The 27,225-nt window shown below is 40.5% G+C and overlaps 1 protein-coding gene across 1 annotated transcript in view; it reads left to right on the forward strand.

Moving 5' to 3' along the window:
- MYO10 (myosin X) overlaps window positions 1-27,225 on the forward strand; it is a 300,888-nt gene that overhangs the window by 163,606 nt on the left and 110,057 nt on the right. The window contains exons 5-14 of the mRNA XM_068236720.1: window positions 2,571-2,705; window positions 6,433-6,557; window positions 8,838-8,851; window positions 8,941-9,025; window positions 13,647-13,750; window positions 16,819-16,948; window positions 19,039-19,157; window positions 20,190-20,336; window positions 21,148-21,248; window positions 22,939-23,005. Of these exons, the coding sequence (XP_068092821.1) occupies window positions 2,571-2,705; window positions 6,433-6,557; window positions 8,838-8,851; window positions 8,941-9,025; window positions 13,647-13,750; window positions 16,819-16,948; window positions 19,039-19,157; window positions 20,190-20,336; window positions 21,148-21,248; window positions 22,939-23,005 (1,027 nt within the window). The remainder of the gene's footprint in view (window positions 1-2,570; window positions 2,706-6,432; window positions 6,558-8,837; window positions 8,852-8,940; window positions 9,026-13,646; window positions 13,751-16,818; window positions 16,949-19,038; window positions 19,158-20,189; window positions 20,337-21,147; window positions 21,249-22,938; window positions 23,006-27,225) is intronic.

Consider the following 27,225-nt stretch of genomic DNA (forward strand, 5'->3'; position numbering starts at 1 on the left):
GCAGTGGAAAGTCTATAGGCATAAGCTGGGAGTGGGCTGTGACCTTGTAGGTGGAGGTGACCACAGCTTTGGAAAACTTCAGATAAAAATGGCCACGGTGGTCAAGCCGATGAAGGGGCAGAGTTTCAGACCTCAATCTCAGACCCAACAATCATTTACAGGCAAGCAAGTGTGTTACTGCCGCCTACACCTTGCAACACAGAGCTTTACAATCAGGGCTCTTTTTCCCTTTTATATTTTGTGATCTTGTTCCTATCATAAGGTTAAAAGTCTAGATTTTAATATTCTTTTGTTTCACTGGCATTTGATGCTATTATTTATATATTCAGCACTTATACATATTAACCTGTGTCATTTCTTATCTATTTATCTATTTCCTGCCTCAGGAATGTTTGGCACTCTCTGGGCCAGTGCACACCAAATGGCGCTAGCATAATCGCAAACACTTAGCGCTTTAGAAGTGATTTTTCAGAGCGATTCTAGGCATGTGCCTGGTGATTTTCTAATCATGCCTAGCGATTCCTGGAGCGTTTTGGTGTAGCGTTTTTATTTTTTGTTATAGTAGAGCTTGTACTGAACAGCTTCTGTAACAAAAAACGCTTGGAAAATTGCTCTGTTCTAGCGCTTTTCAGAGCGATTTTCCACTTTCCTATACTTAGCATTGAGGCTGAATCGCCTCAGAAAAGCGCAGAAATGCTGCAGGACCCGTGTTTGCGTTTGGGAGAAAATCACATCGCTCTAGTGTGATCCATCCCATTCAAATACATTAGCCAAGCGCTTCTCAAAGCGCTAGTGTTTTTAAAAGTGCTCAGAAGTGCTCTTGGTGTGCACCAGCCCTCAAACACAATTTTGATTATCCCTTGTTAGTTATTAAGGAGAATTAGGCTGCAATATAATTTTATCCAACACAGAAAATGTGGTTTAAAGCACTACTAATGTACACTAAAATAAAATAAAAAAAAAAGCAAACTCAGGCAAGTTGTACAAGTGCTGTATATATTGTACACTTTTATCTCATATTGCTGTGTGCTATATTAGATACACCTAAGGAACACAGGCAAGTTGTATGTGATTGAACCAACACCTTTATCTTACCCTACTACATACTACCTTAAAGCGGATCCGAGATGAAAAACTAACTATAACAAAGTAACTTGTCTATATATCTTATCTAAAGTTTAGATAGTTTACACAGCAAATCTGGCTGCAGACAGCTTTAATAGAATATGATTGTTTATTCCTGTGATACAATGACAGCAGCCATGTTGTTTGTAAACATTACAACAGGAAAGCTTATCTGCATCTTCTGTGAAAAAACCTAATCCCCGCTTCTCCTCCCTCCTCCCCTCTGCCTCTGAAATCTCTGGCTAGTAATACCTCCCCCTCCTCCTGCCCAGACTGAGCTCCCATGAGCCCTTGCTACTGCCAAGGCTCTCTGAAAAACTGTGGGCGAGGCTTGTTTAGTTTATAGGGAATTCGAGTATTAAAACAAAAACAAAAAAGTATTTGGCTTGAGGAATGCCCTATAAACAATAGGAAAGGAATACAATTATGCAATGACTAAAAGTTCATCTCGGATCCACTTTAAGGCTTGTACACACAAGCACATTTTCCACCAACACAATGGCACAGGACACAAGTAGTTTATGCAACATTTACGTACACACGCACTGATTAACTGAGCAACCAACTCATTTAAATACATTCAAAACGACAAGTCGTTCCAATGACTTCTACACACATGACCAACCTGCACGATAGTTGGGCAGGTTGATCCGCCAGATGGATCGGGCAACCAACTTGTTAATCAGTTGGTCGTCTTGTCATACATATGTCCAACTATCGTCCCAACAGACCAAGTTTAGATGATAGTTGGGCAGAAAAGTTGCATGCGTGTAACTTTCAAGATTATTTATTCTGACAACAAAGGCACAGTTTCTTCTGTTTACAACATTTTACTTTATAATCCAGCAGGAGAAGATCGTGGTGGAATAAAAAAAAAAAAAAAAAAAATATATATATATATATATATATATATATATATATATATATATATATATATATATATATATATGCTTGAAAAATAAATAAAACAAATATACTAAAAAAAAAAAAAAGAGAGAGAGAATAGATACTGTACATCTGCATATGTAATAGCTGTTCAGAGTTTAGCTGCTCCAATAGGCTGTAGACTAAATAGTTATATTGGCTGAGGGAGGTTTTTTGCTGGTCTACAGTGTTCTGCCATTAAATGTGTACGTTCAACCTCTTCAAAAACTGTAAACCTCATAATGAAGCATCATGTTGAAAGGTAATGTAAGGGATTGTTGTGCTTTTATATATGGCAATTTCCTCAGTACCGCAGCATCAATATCTTTCTCTGTACTCATCTCTTGTTTATTAATTTGTGCAAATGTGCTATATTTACACACTTGTGCTGTAATCCTTTACTTTTATCAGTGTCTATATATAAAAAAATCCTGCATTTTATATTTATTAAGTTAACTTTGTTTTATTATAAATATATATGCTGGACATGCATGTACGTTCATGTTTTATTTTTATTTTAGTGGTGAAAGCGGGGCAGGCAAGACAGAGAGCACAAAGCACATTTTAAAGTACCTGTCAGCAATGAGCCAGCATTCCCTAGAAATGTCTTCAAAGGAAAAGAATGCAAGTGTGGAAAAGGCAATTTTGGAGAGCAGGTAATTATTCATATAAATGCTCTTGTCTCATTTCACCTGTTGGAGGAGCATGCAGACAGGTCGGTGAATCACAGAAAATACAGGGTGCTGTAGCATAAAGCCCCACTCCAGATTAAACTGCTATGCTAACTTGGAATCATATAAGTATGAGGCAACTTTCACACTGGAGAGTTGCGTTGCATTCCCTGGAATAATAGGATCACAATGGAGGGGAAAAGTCACATTGCGTAATACATGAGCAGTGCAACACATACAGTGAAGCATACTGTACATGCAAAGTATGCTTCACCACAGCTGTAAATGTTTGTTATGCTGTACCACACTGCATGCTTCGCATTATGGTAACGGATCTGTTGCACTGCAAACGCACTGATGGGAATGTACCATTACAATATAATAACATCTTGTTAGCAATGTGATTATATTGTCCTAACGCAATTCACCAGTCTGAATGTAGCTTTATTGCCACATTTATGTTTTTATCGCTTTCTCTATTCCCTGTTGTTGTGCAAGTTTTTTCTGCAAACCAAACACATTCTGGAAAGTTAAATTGTGATTTTAGATTGGCGCTAGTATGCAGAAGAAAGATATAATTGTGAGTTCTTTGAGGAACAATGAGTTTGAACTGTGTAATATCTCTGTGAAGCACTGTGTTATGTGCCAGCACTTAGTAGATTAAATTAGAAATAAATAAATACGGTATATTGAAAACTGTTTGTGCTGAACCTAAAACATTCCTGTATTGTCCAATTTAACAAACCATAATTAGAAACAGGGGTATTAACGTACTAAGCTTGCAAAAAAATGGACAGGGTCAGGGTTTGTGTTCCATTTGAAGATTAGGGCTGATTTGATGCTTGGGCAGCTATTGCACTCTTTCTTTACTTGCTGCAGGTTTTTGGTAGTTTGTTAGAAAAATTGTATGGTGTGGATCCAGCCTTACTGCTTTAGCAGCACTGAATGTTCTCAGTAAGGATCTATGCTGACCATTGGTGAGTGCTGGAGTTTTGTTGGACTTCCTTGTTCAAAAGACCAGTCAGACCAGTCACACCCACTATCACGCCTCCATTCACCCTTGTTATGTCCTTCCAACCCCAGACATGACCTTCCAGCCCCCAGTGAGGTAATCACTTGGCCAGTGTAGCAACATTGAGGCCAGGCAGATATCAGATGGCGAGGGTGGAGGGATATTGTAGTCAAATTATTTTTAGCATCCTATCAACACAGTACAATTTTCCGTCAGATCGTATCTATTAGACAAATCTATTAGATAATTTCAAACCGGTCTAATCGGATTGCGAAACTATTTGGACGTGTACACACAATTCAATTTCTTATTAGGTCTATCTAATAGATCCGTCTATCTGATGGAAAATTGTGCCGTGTAGATGAGGCTTAGCCTCGTACACATGCTTAAAGGGAAGGTCCAAGCAACAAAAAAAAAATGAGTTTCACTTACCTGGGGCTTCTACCAGCCCCATGCAGCCATCCTGTGCCCTCGTAGTCACTCACTGCTGCTCCAGTCCCCCGCTGGGAGCTTTCTGACCTCGGAGGTCAGGGCCGAATTGCGTACATTTTTACACATTTCCGCTAGTGCAGGAACATTAACGCATACATTTTTACGCGTTAGTGGTGCAACGCGTAAATTTTTGTTCCTGCACTAGCTGGAATGCGTAAAAATGTATGCAATGTGGCCCTGACCTCCGAGGTCAGAAAGCTGCCAGCGGGGGACTGGAGCAGCAGTGAGTGACTACAACGGCACAGGATGGCTACATGGGGCTGGTAGAAGCCCCAGGTAAGTAAAACTCATTTTTTTTTTTTGCTTGAACCTTCCCTTTAAGGACTATGACTTGGCGGGGATAGGATTCGGTATAGATGCATCAGTAGCCCAGAGTCCATCTGATACTATGGAGCAGGAGGTACGACATGCTGTACATACCCAAGTGGCTTCCAGTAGGTGGTGTGAGTAGCAGAACAATATGTTCGGGACGTATGTCTTGGTGGGTGAAGACATTAATTGGTAATATTTCATATTACCAAACCTGATAAATTAAAAAAAAAATCCATAAAGCATCCCCTTTACTTTCAAAGTCAAAGCTTTGAACTCAGGATGTTATTTGCTAAGGGCTTATTCACAGTGGGACATTGCGTAGCTGTGTTATAAAGTCTTATAATGCAGGTTACTGCACTGCAATGATAAGCCTATGGGACGTTCACAGTGCGACGTTAGCGCCGCATTGTAACGTTTAGGATTATGGCGTTACCTCTAAATGCACACATTACCGGGTGCAGGAAAGCATACTTTTGATTTCCTGTATGCTTTACTGTACCTACTGTATGGGACGGTTACGCAGCATTAATGTGCGTTACCACCCTTTTTTGGGTTGCGTTGTAATGCTATGTTGTGACTTTAATGTCGCATTACACCGCAACGTCCCACTGTGAATGTAGCCTAATGCTGGGAATACACGGTTAGTTTTTTAGTTGATTAGATGATTCGATAGATAATTTCCGACATGTCTGATCTCCCTTTTGATTCTTTTGCCTCTCAATTTCTGATATAAGTGAATGGAAAGAGATAAGAAAAACGAGCGGAAGATAACAGAATCGACTACAGAATCGAGCGGCAAAAACGATCGAGAGCAGAAACACATGGCAGAAACGAACCGTGTATTCCCAGCATAAGGGTCTCCTAGACTGGAGATAACTGGAAAACATTAGTTAATTTGGCCTGGAATTAATTCTAATCTTCAGTTTTCAAGCTAATATTACAACTTATGTGAGTCATATTAGTCTATGAGAACATCCACATGAGCACACACTGTCCTGCTAAAGTTTCTGCTGTGAATGTGCACTGCAACCACAACAATCCTGTCCAGTGTGCACAGAGTCCCTCTAACCACAATATCACTGTATATAATCATGGGCTGTTGCATTCATGGGGAATGCGGCTCACAACTGCTGCTTTCTCTTTTTTAAGCCCTGTTTTACATTTAAGATGTAATGCTGGGAATACACCATGAGTTTTTTTGCCAGATAGATGGCTCAATAGACAATTTCCGACAGGCCCAATCTGACTTGGATCGTTTTTCTGGTCAATTTTCTCATAGAAGTAAATGTAATCTGAAAATCGATTGGAAAGTAAATCTGCTAAAAAAAACCTCATTGTGTATTCCCAGCCTATTGCTAGGTATACACAATGAGATTTTCTGGCAGATTTCCTGCCAGATCGATTATTTTCAACATGCCCAATCTGATTTCCGATTTTCTGTTCACTTCTATGGAAATTAGATCGGACATGTTGGAGATGATTGATCTGGCAGGAAATCTGCCTGAAAATCTCATGGTGTGTACTAGGCGTAAGGAGACATATTGTCCCCTGCATGACTACCAGTTTAAGAAGACTAGCTGAAGCCAGGCCTTAATAAATGATAGATGTTGCCAGACCGTTGTGCTCTTCCTGTGTGATACCCCGGTAACCTTGAGAAAGTGGGAGGCAAGCAGTAAGATGGAATGCAGGAAACTGACAGCAAATTGCTGAATTACAGAAAGGAGGAATTTTATCTTGTTCTATCTAATGTGTACAGAGGATAAATGTTGTGTAACTATAAAAACTGCGAAACAGAAATGTCTTTACACTGTATCAGAAGGAATTCAGTTATGTTTTATTTGGAGAAGTTATGTTTTGTATATGTTCATTAATTCTGATTATTTTTGTTTCCCACAGTCCAATTATGGAAGCCTTTGGGAATGCAAAGACTGTTTACAATAATAACTCAAGTCGTTTTGGGAAGTTCATTCAGCTAAATATGTGTCAAAAAGGCCATATTCAGGGGGGTCGGATTGTAGATTGTATCCTTTTTCTGACAAAACTGGTATTTCTTGCAGTGATTGTTACTTTTATAAGGACTGTGTTACTGTTGCCAGTACCACGGCCAGTGTGGGAGAGGGTATCCATTCCCAGCTGGTGAGCTACATGCCAGCATCAGGACTGGAATGAGGCAACATGATATATAATTGTTTTGTAATTGCACGATACCTGCTCTTCTTTAAAATTTGATTTGTCTACAAACACCTAAAAATGCTTTGATTATAAGTTGCACTTCTGTGTACAAACATAATTGAACGCAGTTTAGCTGAGGGGGTTAGAAAGCACTAACCTCACCACCCACAACCATATGTGTGAATTAACCCTTAAGCTACGTACACACTTTAGATAAGTATAACTCGAAATAACAGATAATTAGCCCGATGAATGAGCGTTTGCCGACTGGAATGCCGATCTCCTAATTGAACGAGCTCATACAACATATATGGACTGGCTATATGTTCAAACAACGCATCAGTAATAAGTATTGCCTGTGCATACAGAAGTGATGTCAGAGTTTATTGGGTGACGATTCTAACGATATCCATACACACTTTTAGAAATAAACCAACATCGTTCAATCAGATTGTGATGGATCCGCATGTTAGTCGTTCATAGTTAGTTTTAATGATTGTTTGTGAAAGTTTTGTGCACAATTATCTGACGAGCGATTGTTTTGGAGCCATTTCAAATTACTATAGTAAGTGTGTACATAGCTTTAGGGTGCATACACACATTTTTTTGATTGGCCAATCATTTGCCAATTGTATCACTTCTATATAGTATGAGGGCCAATATGTTTTGAATACTATAAACAGATTGTGTAGGTAATCTCTCATACTACATGGAGGTGATAAAATTGGCCAATTAAATTGACTGGGCAATCAAAATTGGATGTGTTTAGGTGTTGATCTTTTATTTATTGTACAGTAATTGAACACATGGATTATTGAACTGTAGTAAGCACACAATTGGCTGAATGGTTATAGCCACAGAACCCTGATAAAGCCCAGTGCTTACTGTATGTTTTACAGTCTTGCTAGTTGTCTATTTTTGCTACTTGGTTTACTAAAGCAGATGCATTACTAACATTCCAGCTGTGCGTGCTTTCATTCAACAATGCATACCGACCATGTTATTTTAACAATGGACAATAGGTTTCACAAGGAAAAAGCAACCCTTCTATTGAGTGCCGTTATCTAGATCTGTCTTAAGGCGCGTACACACGTCCAACATCTACACGACAAATGCAACAAACCATACAACCTGATGAGCCGCACGACCTGTATGTCTACATGTCTAGACGGCTAAATGACCAACTCATTTGCATACTGCGCATGCAAGTGGTATGACATTCAAAGCAAGTACAAGTCTTTCAAACGACTTGTACACACGCACTAACTACACAATATCAGACCAACATAGATCTGATAGTTAGATTGGGCAAACTGCCAATTATCAGTCGCTCGTCAAGACGTTTGCAATCATACACATACCTGATTATTGTCCAACAGACTAAAGTCAGAAGATAATCAGGCAGCAGGTTGGTCCGTGTGTACTTTGCTTTAGGAGAAGACTGAGGGACAGCTAATGATCTGTCACATGTTATGCATGCAGCGTGTGGCCGGAGAGATGGAAGGAAGATGTTAGCTCAAACCCTAACAGAAAAATCACAGTAGCTGCTCCCATCATGGTGGAGCCATAGAAATCACCTGTTACTTTGACATTTGCAAACCTCATCATTGCTGTTTTATGGATACTTTAGTTTTCTTTATGCTGGGAATACACGATGCGTTCCTGCCACTCGATTCTCCGCTCGATGGTTTTGCCGCTCGATTCTGCAGTCGATCCTCTTATCTTCTGCTCGTTTTTATTATCTTTTTCGTTTTTATTATCTTTTTCTATTCACTTCTATGAGAAATAGAGCAGCGAAACGATTGAACGAGAGATCGAACATGTTGGAAATTATCCATTGAGCCATCTTTCTGCAGCAGAATCGAACCGTGTATTCCCAGCATAAGTTGGTTTTTTTTAACAAGCACAGATTCAGACTTTTCCCAACTGCAGGTTCACTCTGCATCATGGAGGGATTACACGGGTGGGTCAGATGTAGGTGGTCTCAGATCCTTGTGTTTTGTAATCCGATAGCACCAACTAACAGAGAATGATAGTCGGTGCGCTCTGTGAAATAATGCTTTACGCATGTTTTTTTCATGTTTGCTCACAAGTTATGTGTCTTTAACTGCAGTTTCCTCCTAATAAAGATTTATTAGAAAAGGTCAGTGAGCAGTTTTCATTCTTAGTGTATGTCAGTCTCCTCTGCATGCTGTAATACTAGAAATTAACCGAGTCATGTCTATATTGTAGAATCGTGTAGTACGACAGAATCCCGAGGAGAGGAATTACCACATATTTTATGCACTCCTGGATGGGGCAGGGAAAGAGGAGAGAGGTAAGCTGAACAAAAAGTAATGCATTACAAGCCTACCTCTGTGTTCCTCATTTATTGTTCTACTCAGTTTCATATTTCTTTAGTAAAAGTAACCAGTACGGCTGTCACCTATGCATTTATTATATATCTGCATACAATGTTTTACTTCAGCTAACATATGGAAATATGCCTGAAGAAGGGGACTAGTTCGCTGAAAGCTTGCATCACTTGAATGACAAGTGTAAACATCCTGCAATCCACTGTGTGAACCAGCCTGTCCTTCAATAGATTTCACAATCCAATGGCCCTGTCACAGTCGGGGCCACATTTAAGGTAAACACTTTAACCACTTCCCCTCCCCCGGGACGAGTAACTACGTCCCTGCAAAATGCCATAACTGTGTGCATGGATATAGCTACTACTACCCTCCCAGCCGTGCATTCCCGCTTGCCCCGTGTCCGTTACCGCCGCTAATCTTTAACCGCTAGATCAATAATTCATTGATCTAAGACCCTGTGCGAATTTTCGCAGCCATCTATGAGACGGTGCCGCCATTCACAAAGACCGTCCACACAGTGCTTCCTGTTTGCGTAGTAATACTACGCATAAGGAAGTGAGCTGCGAGCACATCTTGTGGCCAAATAGTAAAATTGCATCTACTTTTTTTTTTTTCAATAAATGACCTATGTTGACATTTAACCACTTCAGCCTAACTGGACGAAAACCGTCTTCCTGGGAGCGAGATCGATCGCTCCCAGGACTTTTTGACTGCGGCCATCTTGTGGCCAATTAGCAAACTACACCAAAAAACACTTTACATTTAATAAATGCATTTTGAAACATTTAAAATCCCCTGTTTACCTCCCACACCAAAAAATACCCACATACAAGTTTTAATAAAAAATAAAATAAAAAATTACAATAATAATAAAAAAAAAAAACATAAATAGTTACCTAAGGGTCTAAACTTTTTAAATATTCATGTCAAAGGAGTACCGTATATCAATATGGTTTATTAAATTTTGGGCTTCTAAATAGTGATGGACGCAAATTGAAAAAATGCACCTTTATTTCCAAATTAAATATTGGCGCCATACATTGTGATGGGACATAATTTAAATGGTGTAATAAGCGGGAGAAATTGGTAAATAAAGTACATAGGTTTTAATTATGGCAGCATGTATTATTTTAAACTATAATGGCCAAAAGCTGAGCATTAATGATTTTTTTCCATTTCTTTCTTAATATTCCTGTTAAAATTAGTTTAGAATAAATTAATTCTCAGCAAAATGTATCACCCACAGAAAGCCTAATTGGTGGCGGAAAAACACAAGATATAGATTAATTCATTGTGATATGTAGTGATAAAGTTATTGGCAAATGAATGGGAGGTGAAAGTTGCTCAGATGTAAAAAAAATCTCAACCCTGTAGGCTGAAGTGGTTAAACATTTTAAATTAACCCCTGACCTCCCACACTCCCCAATAGGTACCCAAAAAAATTTTGGGAAAAAAAATAGTTACCTTAGAGGCTGAACTTTTTTAATATGTATGTCAAGAGGGTATATTACTTTATAAATTATGGGCTTGTAACTATGGATGGACGCAAAACAAAAAAAATGCACCTCTACTTCTAAATAAAATATTGGTGCCATACATTGTACTAGGGAAAATTTTTAAACGTTGCAATAACCGGAACAAATGGGCAAATAAAATGTGTGGGTTTTAGTTACGTTAGCATGTATTATTTTAAATCTATAATGGCCGAAAACTGAGAAATAACGAATTTTTCCAATTTTTTTCCTATTTTTCCTTTTAATACACTTTTAGAATAAAATAATTCTTAGCAAAAAGTACCCCCCAAAGAAAGCCTAATTGGTGGCGAAAAAAACAAGATATAGATTGTTTTGTTGTGATAAGTAGTAATAAGGTTATAGGCGAATGAATGGAAGGCGTGCTGACAGGTGAAAATTGCTCTGTTTTTTTAAGGGGAAAACCCCTTCCAGGTGAAGTGGTTAACCTACCGGTAGAATTTTAAGTGACAGGAAGAGATTGGGGTACATAAAGAAAACCTACACATACAAACTTCATACAGATAGTGTCCTGGCCAGGATTCCAACCACTGGCTTTGCTAACTCTATCTCACTCTTCCCTATTCTGACAGTTATCATTTATTGTATACCAAAAACTGTCTCCAAAACCACATGAAATCAAACAGTATTCCTATTCCCTTCCCATGCCACTAGTCATAGACAAATTCTCTACTGCCGGAAATTTTAAAGTAAGTACTGAAAACGGCAAAGGAAATGTTTAGAAATGCTTCTGTATTAAGTACAATAGTGAGAAGTGCTAAATGTTTTCAAATGTCACAGTGGAGGGAAGGGCTCCAGAGATTGCTTTCCTTTCCCCATTGTGGCTTTGTATTTTCCCAGTGACATAAAAACATGTGGGCTCCATTCACTAAAGTGATGTTCACAATGGCTGCTGAAGTGAGCTCCGCTACCCCCCTCTGTCCATAGATTTTGTTTTAAATTCTGCATGCATGTCCCTTAGCATGGCCCTTGCTCACTGTTTATTTTATCAGAAGTACAATGATCAGCCAAAACATTACAAACACCTGCCTAATATGGAGTTGCTTCCCCTTTTAACCTGTTGCGGCATCGACTCCAGAGGACCTCTGAAGGTGTCCGGTTCATAAGGTGTCCTCTCCACATCTATCACACGTATAGCAGGGAAGCATTCAAAGGGGGGTTACATGTGTGCATAAATGGGGTAGTGACTCACGTATAAGCCAGGACCCCCCACTTTTGGGCCACTTTTTTGGTCCCAAGAACTCAGCAATAAAAACAATACAATACAATAAAAATGGTCCAAAACAATCGAATCGAATTACAGTTGATGATCCTGTTTTTTCTATAAAAATTTGATCAGACATGTTGGAAAAATCTTTATATTCCATCTAACAGAATAATCAAAATAAATTATCGAATCGAAAAAAATATTGTACGTACCATGTATGGGCAATGGTACCCATACATGGTACAATAAAAACATTCGATTTTCCCGTTTATTCGACCAAAATGATCTAATAGAATGAAAGTAAAAAATAATCTTTTTTTCCGATCAAGAAAAACGAAACAATTATCCCGTTTTATCTATAAAAATCCAATTGGACATGTTGGAAAAAATGTTATATTCGTTCTAATGAAATAATCAAACAAAATTATCTAATCGAAAAAAATGAAAATAAATTGTACCATGTATGGGCACCTTAAAAGCTGGGAAATGTGGAGACCTTCTTCAATTGCTTCATAGCCCAGTTCTGATGCTTTTGTACCCAGTATAGGCAGTGGATGGGCTTAGCACTGGCACTCAGACTGATCTGATGCTACACAGGCTCATACACAGTAAGCTCCAGTGCATGTTTGACACCTTTCTCTCATGGCCAGCATTAGTGCTTTCAGCAGTTTCTGCTATGGCTAACCTTTGTTCTCTACATGCATCAGTGAGCCCTGGGCACCCATTAACCTACTGTGGTTCACTGATTTTCCTTCTGTAGACTACATTAGCTGGATACTAACAACTGTATACTGGGAACACCCTCCAAAAGGCCTGGCATCTTGGAGATGTTTGGACTCTGTTGCTAACCCTCACAATATGGCCCATGTAAGAGTCACACAGGTCCTCATGCTTGCCTGTCTATCCTGATTCAAACAAATCACCAGCAAGAACTGACTGCTTCCTTGCTGCCTTATATATCCCAGCAAGCAGCCTGCTCAGCTCTATGGAGAGGGAAGGGGGCAGACACACAAGTGACACCATGCTGTGCGGAGCAAGTGTTATTTAGCAAGGAGAATGATGGATTGCAGAAGAGGCAGGTGATGCTGGATAACACTTGTACACATTTTAGATTTTCATCTGAAATAATCTGGAACAACTGTTTCTGAAGAAAATCTGAAGTGTGTATGTTGCTTAATTCAGAGAAGCACACAACGTAACAGACTCCTTTAAATATAACCTGTGTAGAATGTACTTACAATTGCATAGACGGTTTTAACACTGACAACACATGGCAATCTGATCTATTCATTTTTTTTTAGTTGATTCAGTTATTGTTTTAGTGTTCTTACACAGCAAAAATCGCAATTGCACTGCAAAGTGATAGTGATTTTGTTTACGTTCTGTCTTTATTGGCAGCAATCAAAACGCAGAAAAAATGCAGCAAGGTCATCGCTTGCTTTTTGGGAAAATCAGATTGTGTTCAGTGCAGATGCATTCCTGCTTATAAATGTCCTGATCTTGCAATCAGTAAAACGCAAGCGTTCCAAAAATCGGATCGGAACACTGTTGGTGTGAAATAATCCTAAAATTAACTAAAACTCCAACAGTTTTATTACAATTGTATTTATATACTGTACATTTCTATCTGTTGTCAAAGCAGAAGGGACTGGAATGGGCAAACATTTTTGGATTACTATTGATAGGATAGTAAAGTTTGCAAGGGGTTTTGAATGATTTATTAATACGCTGTAAGCATTGACTGTATAGGGTGCAGTTTGGTTTAAAAGGTTCCGTTTATCTAATGTTCCAGTTACTGTGTTATATTTGTAGTTCAACAGTTTTGCTTTTTTGATTGTTCCACAGAGGCTTTTTATTTATTGCAAGCAGAGAAATACCACTACTTGAATCAGTCTGGATGTATTACAGATGAGACCATCAGCGACAAGGAGACCTTTCAGGAAGTGAAAGTAAGGCAGTTACTTTTTACATACACTGACACTGTGGCTCAGAGCCATTCCAAGTGACATTTTTTACTGGAATACTGTAAACACAAGAAAGACTTGAATCAGCACCCATCAAACATAGGGAGAAGCGTGTGCCCAAGCTTATGGCGTTCCACACCACCGGAGCCGTTAGTTCAGTAGATCCACAGGGAGCAGGCACCAACGATGTAAATAATCATCTCTTTTATTGATCACATCGATAAAATCAGCAGTAGTATAACAACGACAGACCGCTGTTTCGAGCCATGGGGCTCTTTATCAAGTTGTCAAAACTGCAATACAAACACCATACAAAACCATATATAATATATATAAAGTGTCTGTCCATGGCAGCCAACCATAGTCTTGCTGTAATTTTCCAATGCAATTTACACAGATACCAAAATTCTGAATGATCAAATAACACCTGTAGTGTGCGGAAACTTAAAAATAAAAATCCTGGTGGGCCAGAAAACTTCCTCACACTCTTCCTGCTGCTCGTTGTCTTTAGGGTCCCTCCAGTTCCCTATTCCCTAACGGTTTCTTTTCCTAGCGTCCCCAAAGTCCACCGGGCACATCTGAACTGGTCATGTGGGAATTATGAACCGTTCATGTCCATTGAAAAAAGCACTCCTGCATACCTTCTTTCTTATGTGCACAAGAACAACTGTTTACTGAGCATGCGTGGTATGGAACTTGCGCATGCTGAGTTCAATTTCACTTGTACACAGTCACGGGCACTTCCTACTTATAGTATCCGACTGAAGGACAAGTCAAATATTGATAAGGGCAAGAACAAGGAGCGGGAGGCACACTAACCAGCAGCATGCAGTGTTTCTGGAGTAAGTGCTTTAATACATTATTTTATTTGAATTTTTAGTTTCACTTTAGGTGTACTTTAGCATTATGCAAGTTGCGTTGTGATGAGATCAATGCAACTGAGCCAAAAAATTCACACTGCGCGATACCGTTACACCATACAGTGAGGCATACTGTACAATGAAAGTATGCCTTACTGCCACTGTAAATGCACGCGTTACCTGCTGTGCGTTATTCATCGTAACCTGCCACACGCTTACCACGTGCTGCGATGCCATTATATTTTCCCTTATGCCTAAACAAAACAGACTACCGGTAAGCGTGAAAGGCCCTTATTAAACAAGAATCCAGAAGTGCTCTGTGCCATTCATAAGTATAAAAGATGTATCTAAACATTTTAGTGGAATGGTTCTCTTTATTCCATTTTCAGTGTATAATGAGCAACAGCCTAAATTCTCTAGATAACTAAATAACTAAAATATTCTGTGCAATTTCTGTATTTCCCCAGACTAGAGGGTCAATGAATTCCTGCCTGTATTTCTCATTATATTTTCCACTGAATCAGCTCCTAGGCCCTTGATATTTTTATACACACTGACCAAAAATGCTTGAGTTGTAATTTACTTTATTTCACAACAGTGTATGGCTTAACAGTACAAAGTGTTCCACGCATCTCTTGCTTGATGGCTTGGAATGTGAAATATCTGAGAAGTTTATCTGGGAAAGAAGACGATATATTTATTTTGAAAAAGAGAAGTTAGTAGACAGGCCACACTTTTTATGTCTGATGTGGTTAGCTGATGAAATCCAACAGAAGTATGGCAATAGTAAGTCAGCAGTCCCAGGTTGCACCCTCAGCCATTGCAGCCATACTGACAAAAATGGGGCTCCGGAGTAAGCGGGGGAGATAGTTTGTACCTAGACTGTTCACTGTCTATTCATTTCATGTTGCTGTGGATGCCAAATGCTTGTGAATTTGTCAAGTTAGGGTGCTGACAGTGAAGCTATGGGGGAGCATGCAGTGTGGGGTGGGGATGGAGGAAATCAGTGGATACTCACATGTGCAGAGCTTACAGGAATGCAGTGCTGAGCATTGGAGGATGCATGCCATGCACACTGACTGAATAGGTGTCAATCCTACTGCTCCTACAGGAGTACACTGAAAGGCTGCTCGTTCAGTGTTTAGGTGACAAATGTACTGTACAACACTAGAAAACCAAATGATCTTAGGGTCAGGGTCATTTTAGAACACAGTGGAAGCTGATGAAATGATAGTGATTTGATGGTTGTGCAACTGCAATCATGTGCTGAACACGTAGCAAGACCTTATTTAATAAATTCAGACTTTCCTAGATTCATTAAGCATACATTTCTGGGTGTAACTGTAGCCCCAGCGATGGTGGCTATGGGGGCCTACGCCTCCTCTCCCTTCTGCACAGTCGAGCAGGGAACAGTGTCGTAAAATTTACCAGCCTCATTGCTGCATTGAGGCACCCCCATCCTTCCTGGCAGTTTTTCATGTTTCTTTTGTGTCTATTTACACCTCTGGATATGTTATTTTCATATTTTCTGACCCATTGATGGACAGCTAAGTAACAAGACTATATACTTTGTACAGCACTGTGAAAGATGTTGTTACTGTATAAATAATAATAATAATCATCTGCAGGTTACTGCCATAGCAAGGTACCTCTTTGGCCAGTAACCATTGCCTGAACCCTAAAGCCACTTATACACAACAGATCTCTGTCTCAAGAAATGACCTTACCTGATCTCATCAGATCACAGTTGCCATATCTTTGCTTTGCTTGGTTCTCTGTCATGCAGCACATACTATTCTGTAGAGAGCAGAAGGATGAGTAGGAGACAACCTGCTAAGATCTGCAGCAGAGATACACAATTCCAATCAGGGATATACAATGCCCAAATACTAAGATCAGGTTAAAATGATTAAAGTATTATATTTGATCTGAACTTAAATTGAAAAAAAAACAAATATTTAGAGGATAATATTAAAAGCTGAGAAATGATCCACCTTTAGACTGAATGGTTTGTAATATCGTGATTGTAATGAACTCTTCAGTATGTTTGAATCCTTTCACTTTGTTGTCACAATATATATATTAATGCTTTAATAAAATTTGAAACGTAAACTCCCATAGCTGGATAATAAAAAAGCAGGGTGTGACAATGGTTTTATGATTTCACTTTAAACTGCCACCTTTTGCCTGCAGACTGCCATGGAAGTTATGAAGTTTACCTCAGAGAATGTCCGGGAAGTTCTTAGGTTGCTGGCTGGAATTTTGCACCTGGGAAACATAGATTTTATTACCGCTGGCGGTGCTCAGATCTCCACAAAGACGGGTAAGCAGTCTCCCTACAGCTCCTAGCACTGTAAAATGTTTTGCATGCAGTGGTTGAACTCATCAAGTCTGGTTGGCAGAAAAATATGGTAGTATGCGTAGTTCTACTTACACAGTGTTGCATTGCATCAGACAGTATAATCACATAGCTAACGCAATGCAATTATATTGTAACTAATGACTTAGCCCGTTTCAAAACGGGCTAGGTCCGTCACCGCGGCCAGCACGCATGCGCACCTGCCGCGCGCGCGCCCAGCCGGCCGCCCTCTGGCTTTCCTGCTCCGTCCAAAGGGTGTCCCTGTTGCACATGCCCAGTAGCGCAAACGGGGGGACAAACATGGACGCAGAGACAAAGGGATTTTATTATGTAGGATGGTGTGTTCACATAAGTGTATTAGAAGTGCAGAGTGCCAGTGCATTATTGCAAACTGATCTGTTGGCAATAATGCACTGCATGCAGTGTGTTACCACATAATCTATGCATTACCAGTTGTAGTGAAGTATGCTTTCTGTGTACTGTATGCTCCACTATATGCATCACACCACGGGTATAACTTGCAATGCCACTTTTCCCCTGCGTTCCTGTTTTTACAGGTAATGCAATGCAACTCCCCACTGTGGACATAGCACAACACGCAATATTATGATATACATATTATTCACAAAATGTATCAAGTTCAAGTAATGCAACAAATGATGCTGTGGGCTCATCTCCCTGCTCTCATACTATGCAACCAGTTACTTACTACAGGTGTCCACTAATGATACCATTCTATTGGGGAATCTTAGCATTTCTATGTAATATGAGGGACTACCTAAAATAACCATTCAAAGTAAAGCCACTCGGTTGACCTTTCCACTACATAGATTTGGTAAGATTGGACAAAAAAAGATTGTATCATTAATGGGCTCCATTAGTGATCGGATTTGCTTTGGGTGCATTTTCCTGGTGTGATCTTGATTTTGGGGTTCTCATAATCTGTAAGCCATAATCATCAACATTATAACAAGACTTGAAATATCTCGCTTTGCATGTAGAGTCTATTTCATATATGAGTCTCACCTTTTAAGTTGAATAACTGAAATAAATGGAATTTTGCATGACATTCTCATTTTTTTTGCCACTGCTTACTTCTATAATTTGTGGTGTTCTTTCTGTTGTGTTCATGCCTTTAGGCCTCATTCCCACTATACACGCTGCTGTGCGCATTTCGGCAGCACGTATAATGGGCTTGATTCACTAAACCGTGATAACTCATATCACGGCTATGCTAGCGTTTTTGCGCGCTTTGCGTGCAAGCAAAACACGAAAATATGTGCGAAAACGCGCTGCCGTGATATGAGTTATCACGGTTTAGTGAATCAAGCCCAATGTGCGACACGCAAGAACGGTAGAAGTGCATAGATAGCACTTCTACCATTCCCATCATATGCGCTGCGCAGCATTGCATGCATGCTTTTTCCGAGAAGCGCAGCGCTGACCCATTCACGCAGATGGCGTGTGATTGTACGCATTGCATTCCAATCGCACAGCCATCTGCGCTAATTGATGTGAATGAGGTTTTACTCTTTAATGGTTGACTTAATTAACAAATTAAAGAAACAAATATGCAGCCAGGGATGTGTTGTAATAAGCAGTGGTTCAGTAGTTCCCATTTGTCAGTCATCAAATAAAGCAGTACTACAGGACAGTGTAAAAAATGCATATGAAGACAAATAACTGTACTCATCTCTGGGGCAGGCTGTGCAGCAAGATCAACTATATAACCGTTTTTATATTTATCGTGAGCAACTGCTGACTCTTTTTATTTACGATTCTAGACTAATCTAAATTTAGATAAAGAATCGTTCATACAAAATTGTACCGGTACTGGGCACCTAAAGGCTTTGATTGACAGATCCACTACTACCCTCTCACCTTAGGCCCTCTAAGGTGAGAGGGTAGTAGTGGATCTGAGAAAAGTTTAATTTCATTCATTTAATTTAATTTTTTTCTGTTCCATGTGTGCCTTACACATGGAACAGAAAAAAAAAAAATTAAATGAATGAAATTAAACTTTTCTCATTTTGTCATTTCATTTTTCCCACCAGCACTTGGAAGAACTGCTGAGTTGTTGGGGCTGGACTCGGAGCAACTAACAGAAGCACTGACTCACAGATCCATGATCCTCCGAGGAGAGGAGATCTCCACACCACTCAGTATAGAACAGGTAGGTGCATGTCACCTCATACAGCTGCATCAGTACCATTGCCAAGCACATCCTCAGCAAATGTATCAACTGATACCAAGTAACCAAGACTGCAAGCACTGTCAAGAAAGCATTTCCCAATAATTGGATTATAGCCTTGCTACAGTGTACTGTACTGCCTTGTTTCTGTAAATTCATTTTAATTTGGCATTGGGATTATGATGATCGGCTACTTGGGTACTGAAATGTATTTCTGGTATTAACATACTATGGCCCAGCGTTGCCCGGGTATGTATTTAGCTGGTGTTGGCTCCGGCCACTTTTTCTAACCCAAATGCTAGGTACACACCATACAATTTTGTGTTAGATGTTTCAATAGATAATTTCCGACATGTCCGATCTTCTTTTTCATCGTTTTTCTAAACGATTTCTCATAACAGTGAATTAAAATAGATAAGAAAATATAACAAAATCGACTGAAAAAATGCATGGTGTGTACCTAGCATAGCACACAAATACTCAATGACCTAGTTTGTGAGCTTGGCGGTCTTTGGCATCAATAATTTGCCTTGAAATAAAACAAATCTGATTGGCTTTGGCTCCATTCCCTTTTCTGAATTTGAACCTCAGTCACCCAATAACCTACAGTACCACTTTTGAGGCTAGTGCCATTAACAGTGCAAGAATGGCAGCAATGAAATATTCCCCTTGAAAATCAATAGGTGAATTTTGATTGGCTTTTGTAGTCTTCACCCACTTTTCTGAATATTAATCCCAGTCACTCAGTGACTAACTGTGCAAAGTTTGAGAACCGTACAGTAAACAGTGTAAGAATGGCTGCAGTTTACATTTTCCCAGTGAAATTTGTATTTGGCTCCACCCACTTGTTTGGTTATGGGGATAAGACATATCCTATATGTTATTCCGGGTAATGTACTATGTGTGTGCTAAATTTCATTCAAATCCGTTCAGCCATTGTTGCGTGATTGAGTAACAAACATCAAAACTTTTGCATTTAAAATATTAGTGACAGTATTTCTTTTGACACTACAGGCCAAAGATAGCAGAGATTCAGTGGCGATGGCACTCTACTCACAATGCTTTACATGGGTAATAAAGAAGATTAATAGCCGAATAAAAGGAAAAGATGACTTCAAGTCGATTGGCATTCTGGATATCTTTGGATTTGAAAACTTTGAGGTAATGCTTATCAGTGCTGCACTTCTGATTTGACCACACTTATCTGATTCAAGCACTCGGCAAAACGCACACTACCACACTGGCCATTGAAGTCAAAGGCCCACTCAGGAATCACACGCCTTTCGCAATCATTCACGTTTTTACCTGCGATTTTAAATTGGACAGCTTTCTGCTTTTTTCCAAACTACGCATGTGTTCACAATTACAATGTATTCCACCGCAAAATTGGTGCACACACCCTATATAAACACCCATGATTTTTATGAATGCATTCCACACAGTACAACTAGTAATCTTATCGTTAAAGCAAACCTGCAATGGGCCAAAATGGATACTTACCTCGGGAGGGGGATACCCCCTTGAGAACCCTGAAGCATGGCCCAGGTGCAGACGGCTCGTGCATGAGCAGTAGCATGGACCTGATCAGGCTCGGCTTTTACTGGAGAAAGCCAAGTGGGTTAGTACTAGTGTGCATGCGCCAGCTCTCGACAAGCAATTTTTCAGTGGTCCCAGTGCTGGAACTGTTGGAAGACAGGGGAAGCTTCTCCAGGATCCCCCTGCCAAGAGGATTACCCCTATAGGGGCACTTTTACATATACACTTTAGGCTGCCCTACTGACCCAGGTATCTTGTATTAATACAATTCCCTACCGAGGTGGAAGTAGAATCCTATATAATTTTCCTTTTTTACAAGCATCTGACTGGTTGCCATGCTGTCATTAACTCATGTGTTACTTTCAGACTGAGACATTATTCCTTCTCAATAGTAAACAGAATATTTATTTATATGCATGATTCATTTTTGTTGTAGGTTAATCGATTTGAACAGTTCAGTATAAATTATGCCAATGAGAAGTTACAGGAATACTTTAATAAGCACATCTTTTCACTGGAGCAACTTGAGTACAGCAGGTGAGAGTTTGATTGTGATTGATTTATAAGTAGTGGCTTAGCAGTTTGACCCAGGATGAATTTTTTAAAAAAGTGCATGTGGTTTATATATTGGCCTCAATTGACTAAGCTTATCTCCTGTCTTTAATAAAGTTTCTAGAGATATCACCATGGTAAAGAGGCACGTAGTATTCAGGAAACATTTTACCGCAGGCAAATCTAAAGTTAACTCTTCTGCCTTTAAGGTAACTCTTCAATCCTTAAAATAACTCCAGAATTCTGAAGTTAAATAACTGCGTGTGAGAATAACTACAGAGTAGGTAACTTAACTACAGAGGAGGTAACTTAAGGAATGAAGAGATAAGATAATGCTCTCGCTGTGTGGAGGTAAGTTTTCTCCTGCCTTATTATCTCCAGCATGATCTTAGTGAATTGAGGCCATTGTGTCATTTTAAAAATAGGAAACAGTTACCGTATACTGTAATTGTGTCTCAGTCGCCTACTTACAGCACAGGTGAAATAGTAGATCAGATGTGATTTAAAAGTCCTGTAAATTGATTCCAGTACAGCTCTTATCACCTGAGCAAATCTCTGTATAATGTGACACCTCACAATTTCATATAATATGACACCTCTGACCCATCATAGACCAAGCACAGCACTGTATGTGCATTGGAGATTAAACAAGAACATTCTGTATATACATATTTAATGTATATGATGTTTTGGAACAGGTAGTGTTGCACTTGTGTAGGGTAATAAAAAAAATAACATCTTTCTAGAAGAGCAACTGCTGAACACTTCTGACATATTTTCCAAGGTCCAGAATAGCCACAATAGGCATCTACTGAACCCTCTTGGGGCCGGTTCCCATTTGCCAGTGCAAAACGCAATTGCTTAGTGATTTGCAATTTTGTGGTGTGATTTCTTTTTGTGATTGTTGAAGCGACTGTACTTTACGATTTTGTTCAAGACTCACATTGTGATTGCTCCAAAAATGCTACATGCAGTGCAACGCTGCAGTGTGAATAGTTTTTTTGAAATACATTGCCATAATGCTTTGCTGATTGCTGACGATGTGAATAAGCACTTATTTCCCCAAAAGAACCGGTCTCTTTCTTTAATAGATAGTCATACCCCCTTTTGCCAACAATGCAGCATAGGTGAGGTGGGAGGGGTCAGTCAGAAGCCCCAATTTGAGACATACCAAGGATAGGTTAGGTTGTGTCATACTTTCATTTTACTTTTTACATACCGACTTCAGGTCCATTTTAAAACCCTGGAGCTAAAGTGTTAATGGAAATATGTTATGCACAATATTTAATATGTAAAGAACTAGTCATAAAATACAGTAAGCTCATACATAGATGGATAAAATGTCATACAGACATTATCAGATAACATGTGAAGTACACGTAAGGGGGTTTCACACTTTACAGTGAAGTATTTGACACACGGTGAGAAATGTGAGGTGGGAAAGAAGGTTATTTGTTAAACAGAGCAGGTGTACCATGGTGATGCTAATCCTTTGACATTTTACTAAGACATGCATTACATTTGTGAAGAAGTTTGTAAGCCAGCAGATTTTTAACCAAAGCTCTGTTAAATCTTATAAATGATCTATGCGTATGGAACCTGAGGCCAGAGTTATTCAACCTGGAAAATGCAGTTCCTAGTATATATTACCGTATTTTTGTCTTATTTCTTTTAGAGAGGGACTTGTGTGGGAAAACATAGACTGGAAAGATAATGGAGAATGTTTGGATTTGATAGAAAAGGTAAGTGTAAATTGTGCCATGAAGTATGAAACCTGTTTCACTTGTATTTTATAACAGCTGCTGCTTAGGCATTTTGAAGCTTTAGGGAATCTTGTCAAAGGACTTCTTACTGCTATGGGCTGCAGATGAAGTGAAGGGAAAATGGAGGACAAAAAAGGGGAGAAAACAGAAGGGTGACAGAAGCCTCCACCTCAGCACCATTATTCATTTTATACACTTTATCAAAAATAGCGTCATTAACTATTAAATAGTACCAGAGCTGAGAGGAATATGGTGTCTGGCATATTTATTTCCTTTTTCAGTATAATATGCCAGTTGCCAGGTGGCATACCAACCGTTTGGCTTGGGGAGTTTCTGAGCCACACACTTGTAACATATATGTAGTCAGAGGAGTCAAGTAGAGGGTATAGATCTGTAACTAAGACAGTAATAATAAAGGGGCCCATACACTCAGCCGATTTTCTGGCCGACTGATCGATCCCGTTTGATCGATCGATTGATCGTTTGCAAATCGGTTGGCCAATCGACCGATCGATGGCCGATTTCGATCGATTTCAATGGATTTCTGTCGAACTGGCAGGATGGAAAATTTAGGTCGATCTGATGAGATTGCTTATCAGTTTGCATTGGCCTTAATGGAAATCTGATGGCAAAAAAATGCCATCAGATAGAATTCCAATAGATTTCAAACTGAAATCTATTGGAATTCTATCCTGGTAAAAAATGTTCTAAAAACGCATCAGATAGATCATCAGATGCATTTCTTATCTATCTGCTGCCAATCTGACGAGTGTATGGGCACCTTTACAGAGGATCAGTATACCTGACAGACAGGTAACAGTGGTACAAATATCAGAAATATTCTCTAATTTTATTACAACAGGTATTTCTTTGATAATTAGAAAAAAAAAAAAAAAACTTCAATGGCTGAATCACAATGCAGGGTATTGTTGCTAAATAACGGGTGAAGAAAAATATCAATGGAGCCAAATGTTATCTTAAAGCCTTACTGCAAATCTTTTTGGTAGGGCTCAGGGGATTGCTGCTAGAAGTATATCTGTGAAATTAACAATATTCTACTACTTAATTCCGATAGTAAAATATTGGTAATTTTTACAGATATTTGACTATGACTTAACTTAACCCTATTCTCCCACAGAACCTTCCCTCTGCCGATGCCTAACCCTTAACACTCCCTCTACTGATGCCTAACCCTTAACACTCCCTCTACCGATGCCTAACCCTTAACATTCCCTCTACTGATGCCTAACCCTTAACACTCCCTCTACCGATGCCTAACCCTTAACATTCCCTCTACCAATGCCTAACCCTTAAAGGGAAGGTTCAGGGATGCTGTGAAAAAAATAAAAACCCAAATCCACTTACCTGGGGCTTCCTCCAGCCCGTGGCAGGCAGGAGGTGCCCTCGTCGCGGCTCCGCAGGCTCCCGGTCTCCTCCGGTGGCGCGCCCGACCTGGCCAGGCCGGCTGCCAGGTCGGGCTCTTCTGCGCTCCAATGTGCGGCTCACTGGTGCGCGCTGACGTCATCGGACGTCCTCCGGGCTGTACTGCGCAGGCTCAGAACTACTGAGCCTGCGCAGAACAGCCCGGAGGACGTCCGATGACGTCAGCGCGCACCAGTGAGCCGCACATTGCAGCGCAGAAGAGCCCGGCCTGGCAGCCAGCCTGGCCAGGTCGGGCGCGCCACCGGAGGAGACCGGGAGCCTGCGGAGCTGCGACGAGGGCACCTCCTGCCTGCCACGGGCTGGAGGAAGCCCCAGGTAAGTGAATTTGGATTTTTGTTTTTTTCACAGCGTCCCTGAACCTTCCCTTTAACACTCCCTCTACCGATGCCTAATGCTTAACACTCCCTCTACAGATGCCTAATGCTTAACGCTCCCTCTACAGATGCCTAACGCTTAACTCTCCCTCTACCGATGCCTAACCTTTAACATTCCCTCTACCGATGCCTAATGCTTAACACTCCCTCTACCAATGCCTAACGCTTAACATTCCCTCTACCGATGCCTAACCCTTAACATTCTCTCTAACAATGCCTAACCCTTAACATTCCCTCTAACAATGCCTAACCCTTAACACTCCCTCTACCGATGCCTAATGCTTAACACTCCCTCTACAGATGCCTAATGCTTAACGCTCCCTCTACCGATGCCTAACACTTAACACTCCCTCTACCGATGCCTAACCCTTAACATTCCCTCTACCGATGCCTAATGCTTAACACTCCCTCTACCGATGCCTAACGCTTAACATTCCCTCTACCGATGCCTCATCCTTAACACTCCCTCTACTGATGCCTAATGCTTAAAGCTCCCTCTACCAATACCTAGCGCTTAACATTCCCTCTACCGATGCCTAATGCTTAACACTCCCTCTACCAATGCCTAACGCTTAACATTCCCTCTACCGATGCCTAACCCTTAACATTCCCTCTAACAATGCCTAACCCTTAACACTCCCTCTACCGATGCCTAATGCTTAACACTCCCTCTACAGATGCCTAATGCTTAACGCTCCCTCTACCGATGCCTAACGCTTAACACTCCCTCTACCGATGCCTAACCCTTAACATTCCCTCTACCGATGCCTAATGCTTAACACTCTCTCTACCGATGCCTAACCCTTAACATTCCCTCTACCGATGCCTCATCCTTAACATTCCCTCTACTGATGCCTAATGCTTAACGCTCCCTCTACCAATGCCTAGCGCTTAACATTTCCTCTACCGATGCCTAACCCTTAACATTCCCTCTACCAATGCCTAGCCCTTAACACTCCCTCTACCGATGCCTAACCCTTAACACTCCCTCTACCGATGCCTCATCCTTAACATCCCTCTACTGATGCCTAATGCTTAACGCTCCCTCTACCAATGCCTAACGCTTAACATTCCCTCTACAGATGCCTAACCCTTAACACTCCCTCTACCGATGCCTAACCCTTAACACTCCCTCTACCGATGCCTAATGCTTAACACTCCCTCTACAGATGCCTAATGCTTAACGCTCCCTCTACAGATGCCTAATGCTTAACGCTCCCTATACCAATGCCTAGCACTTAACATTCCCTCTACAGATGCCTAATGCTTAACGCTCCCTCTACCGATGCCTAACCCTTAACACTCCCTCTACCGATGCCTAACCCTTAACACTCCCTCTCCCGATGCCGAATGCTTAACACTCCCTCTACCGATGCCTAACGCTTAACGCTCCCTCTACCGATGCCTAACAGTTAACATTCCCTCTACCGATGCCTAATGCTTAACATTCCCTCTACTGATGCCTAACCCTTAACATTCCCTCTACCAATGCCTAACCCTTAACACTCCCTCTACCAATGCCTAACCCTTAACACTCTCTCTACCGATGCCTAACAGTTAACATTCCCTCTACCGATGCCTAATGCTTAACATTCCCTCTACTGATGCCTAACCCTTAACATTCCCTCTACCAATGCCTAACCCTTAACACTCCCTCTACCAATGCCTAACCCTTAACACTCCCTCTACCGATGCCTAATCCTTAACACTCCATCTACTGATGCCTAATGCTTAACGCTCCCTCTACGGATGCCTAACGCTTAACACTCCATCTACTGATGCCTAATGCTTAACGCTCCCTCTACGGATGCCTAACGCTTAACACTCCCTCTACAGATGCCTAATGCTTAACGCTCCCTCTACCAATGCCTAACCCTTAACACTCCCTCTACCAATGCCTAACCCTTAACACTCCCTCTACCGATGCCTAATCCTTAACACTCCATCTACTGATGCCTAATGCTTAACGCTCCCTCTACGGATGCCTAACGCTTAACACTCCCTCTACAGATGCCTAATGCTTAACATTCCCTCTACCGATGCCTAATGCTTAACACTCCCTCTACCAATGCCTAACGCTTAACATTCCCTCTACCGATGCCTAACCCTTAACATTCTCTCTAACAATGCCTAACCCTTAACATTCCCTCTAACAATGCCTAACCCTTAACACTCCCTCTACCGATGCCTAATGCTTAACACTCCCTCTACAGATGCCTAATGCTTAACGCTCCCTCTACCGATGCCTAACACTTAACACTCCCTCTACCGATGCCTAACCCTTAACATTCCCTCTACCGATGCCTAATGCTTAACACTCCCTCTACCGATGCCTAACGCTTAACATTCCCTCTACCGATGCCTCATCCTTAACACTCCCTC

Source organism: Hyperolius riggenbachi, chromosome 5, assembly GCF_040937935.1.
Source record: "Hyperolius riggenbachi isolate aHypRig1 chromosome 5, aHypRig1.pri, whole genome shotgun sequence".
Lineage (NCBI taxonomy): Eukaryota > Metazoa > Chordata > Amphibia > Anura > Hyperoliidae > Hyperolius > Hyperolius riggenbachi.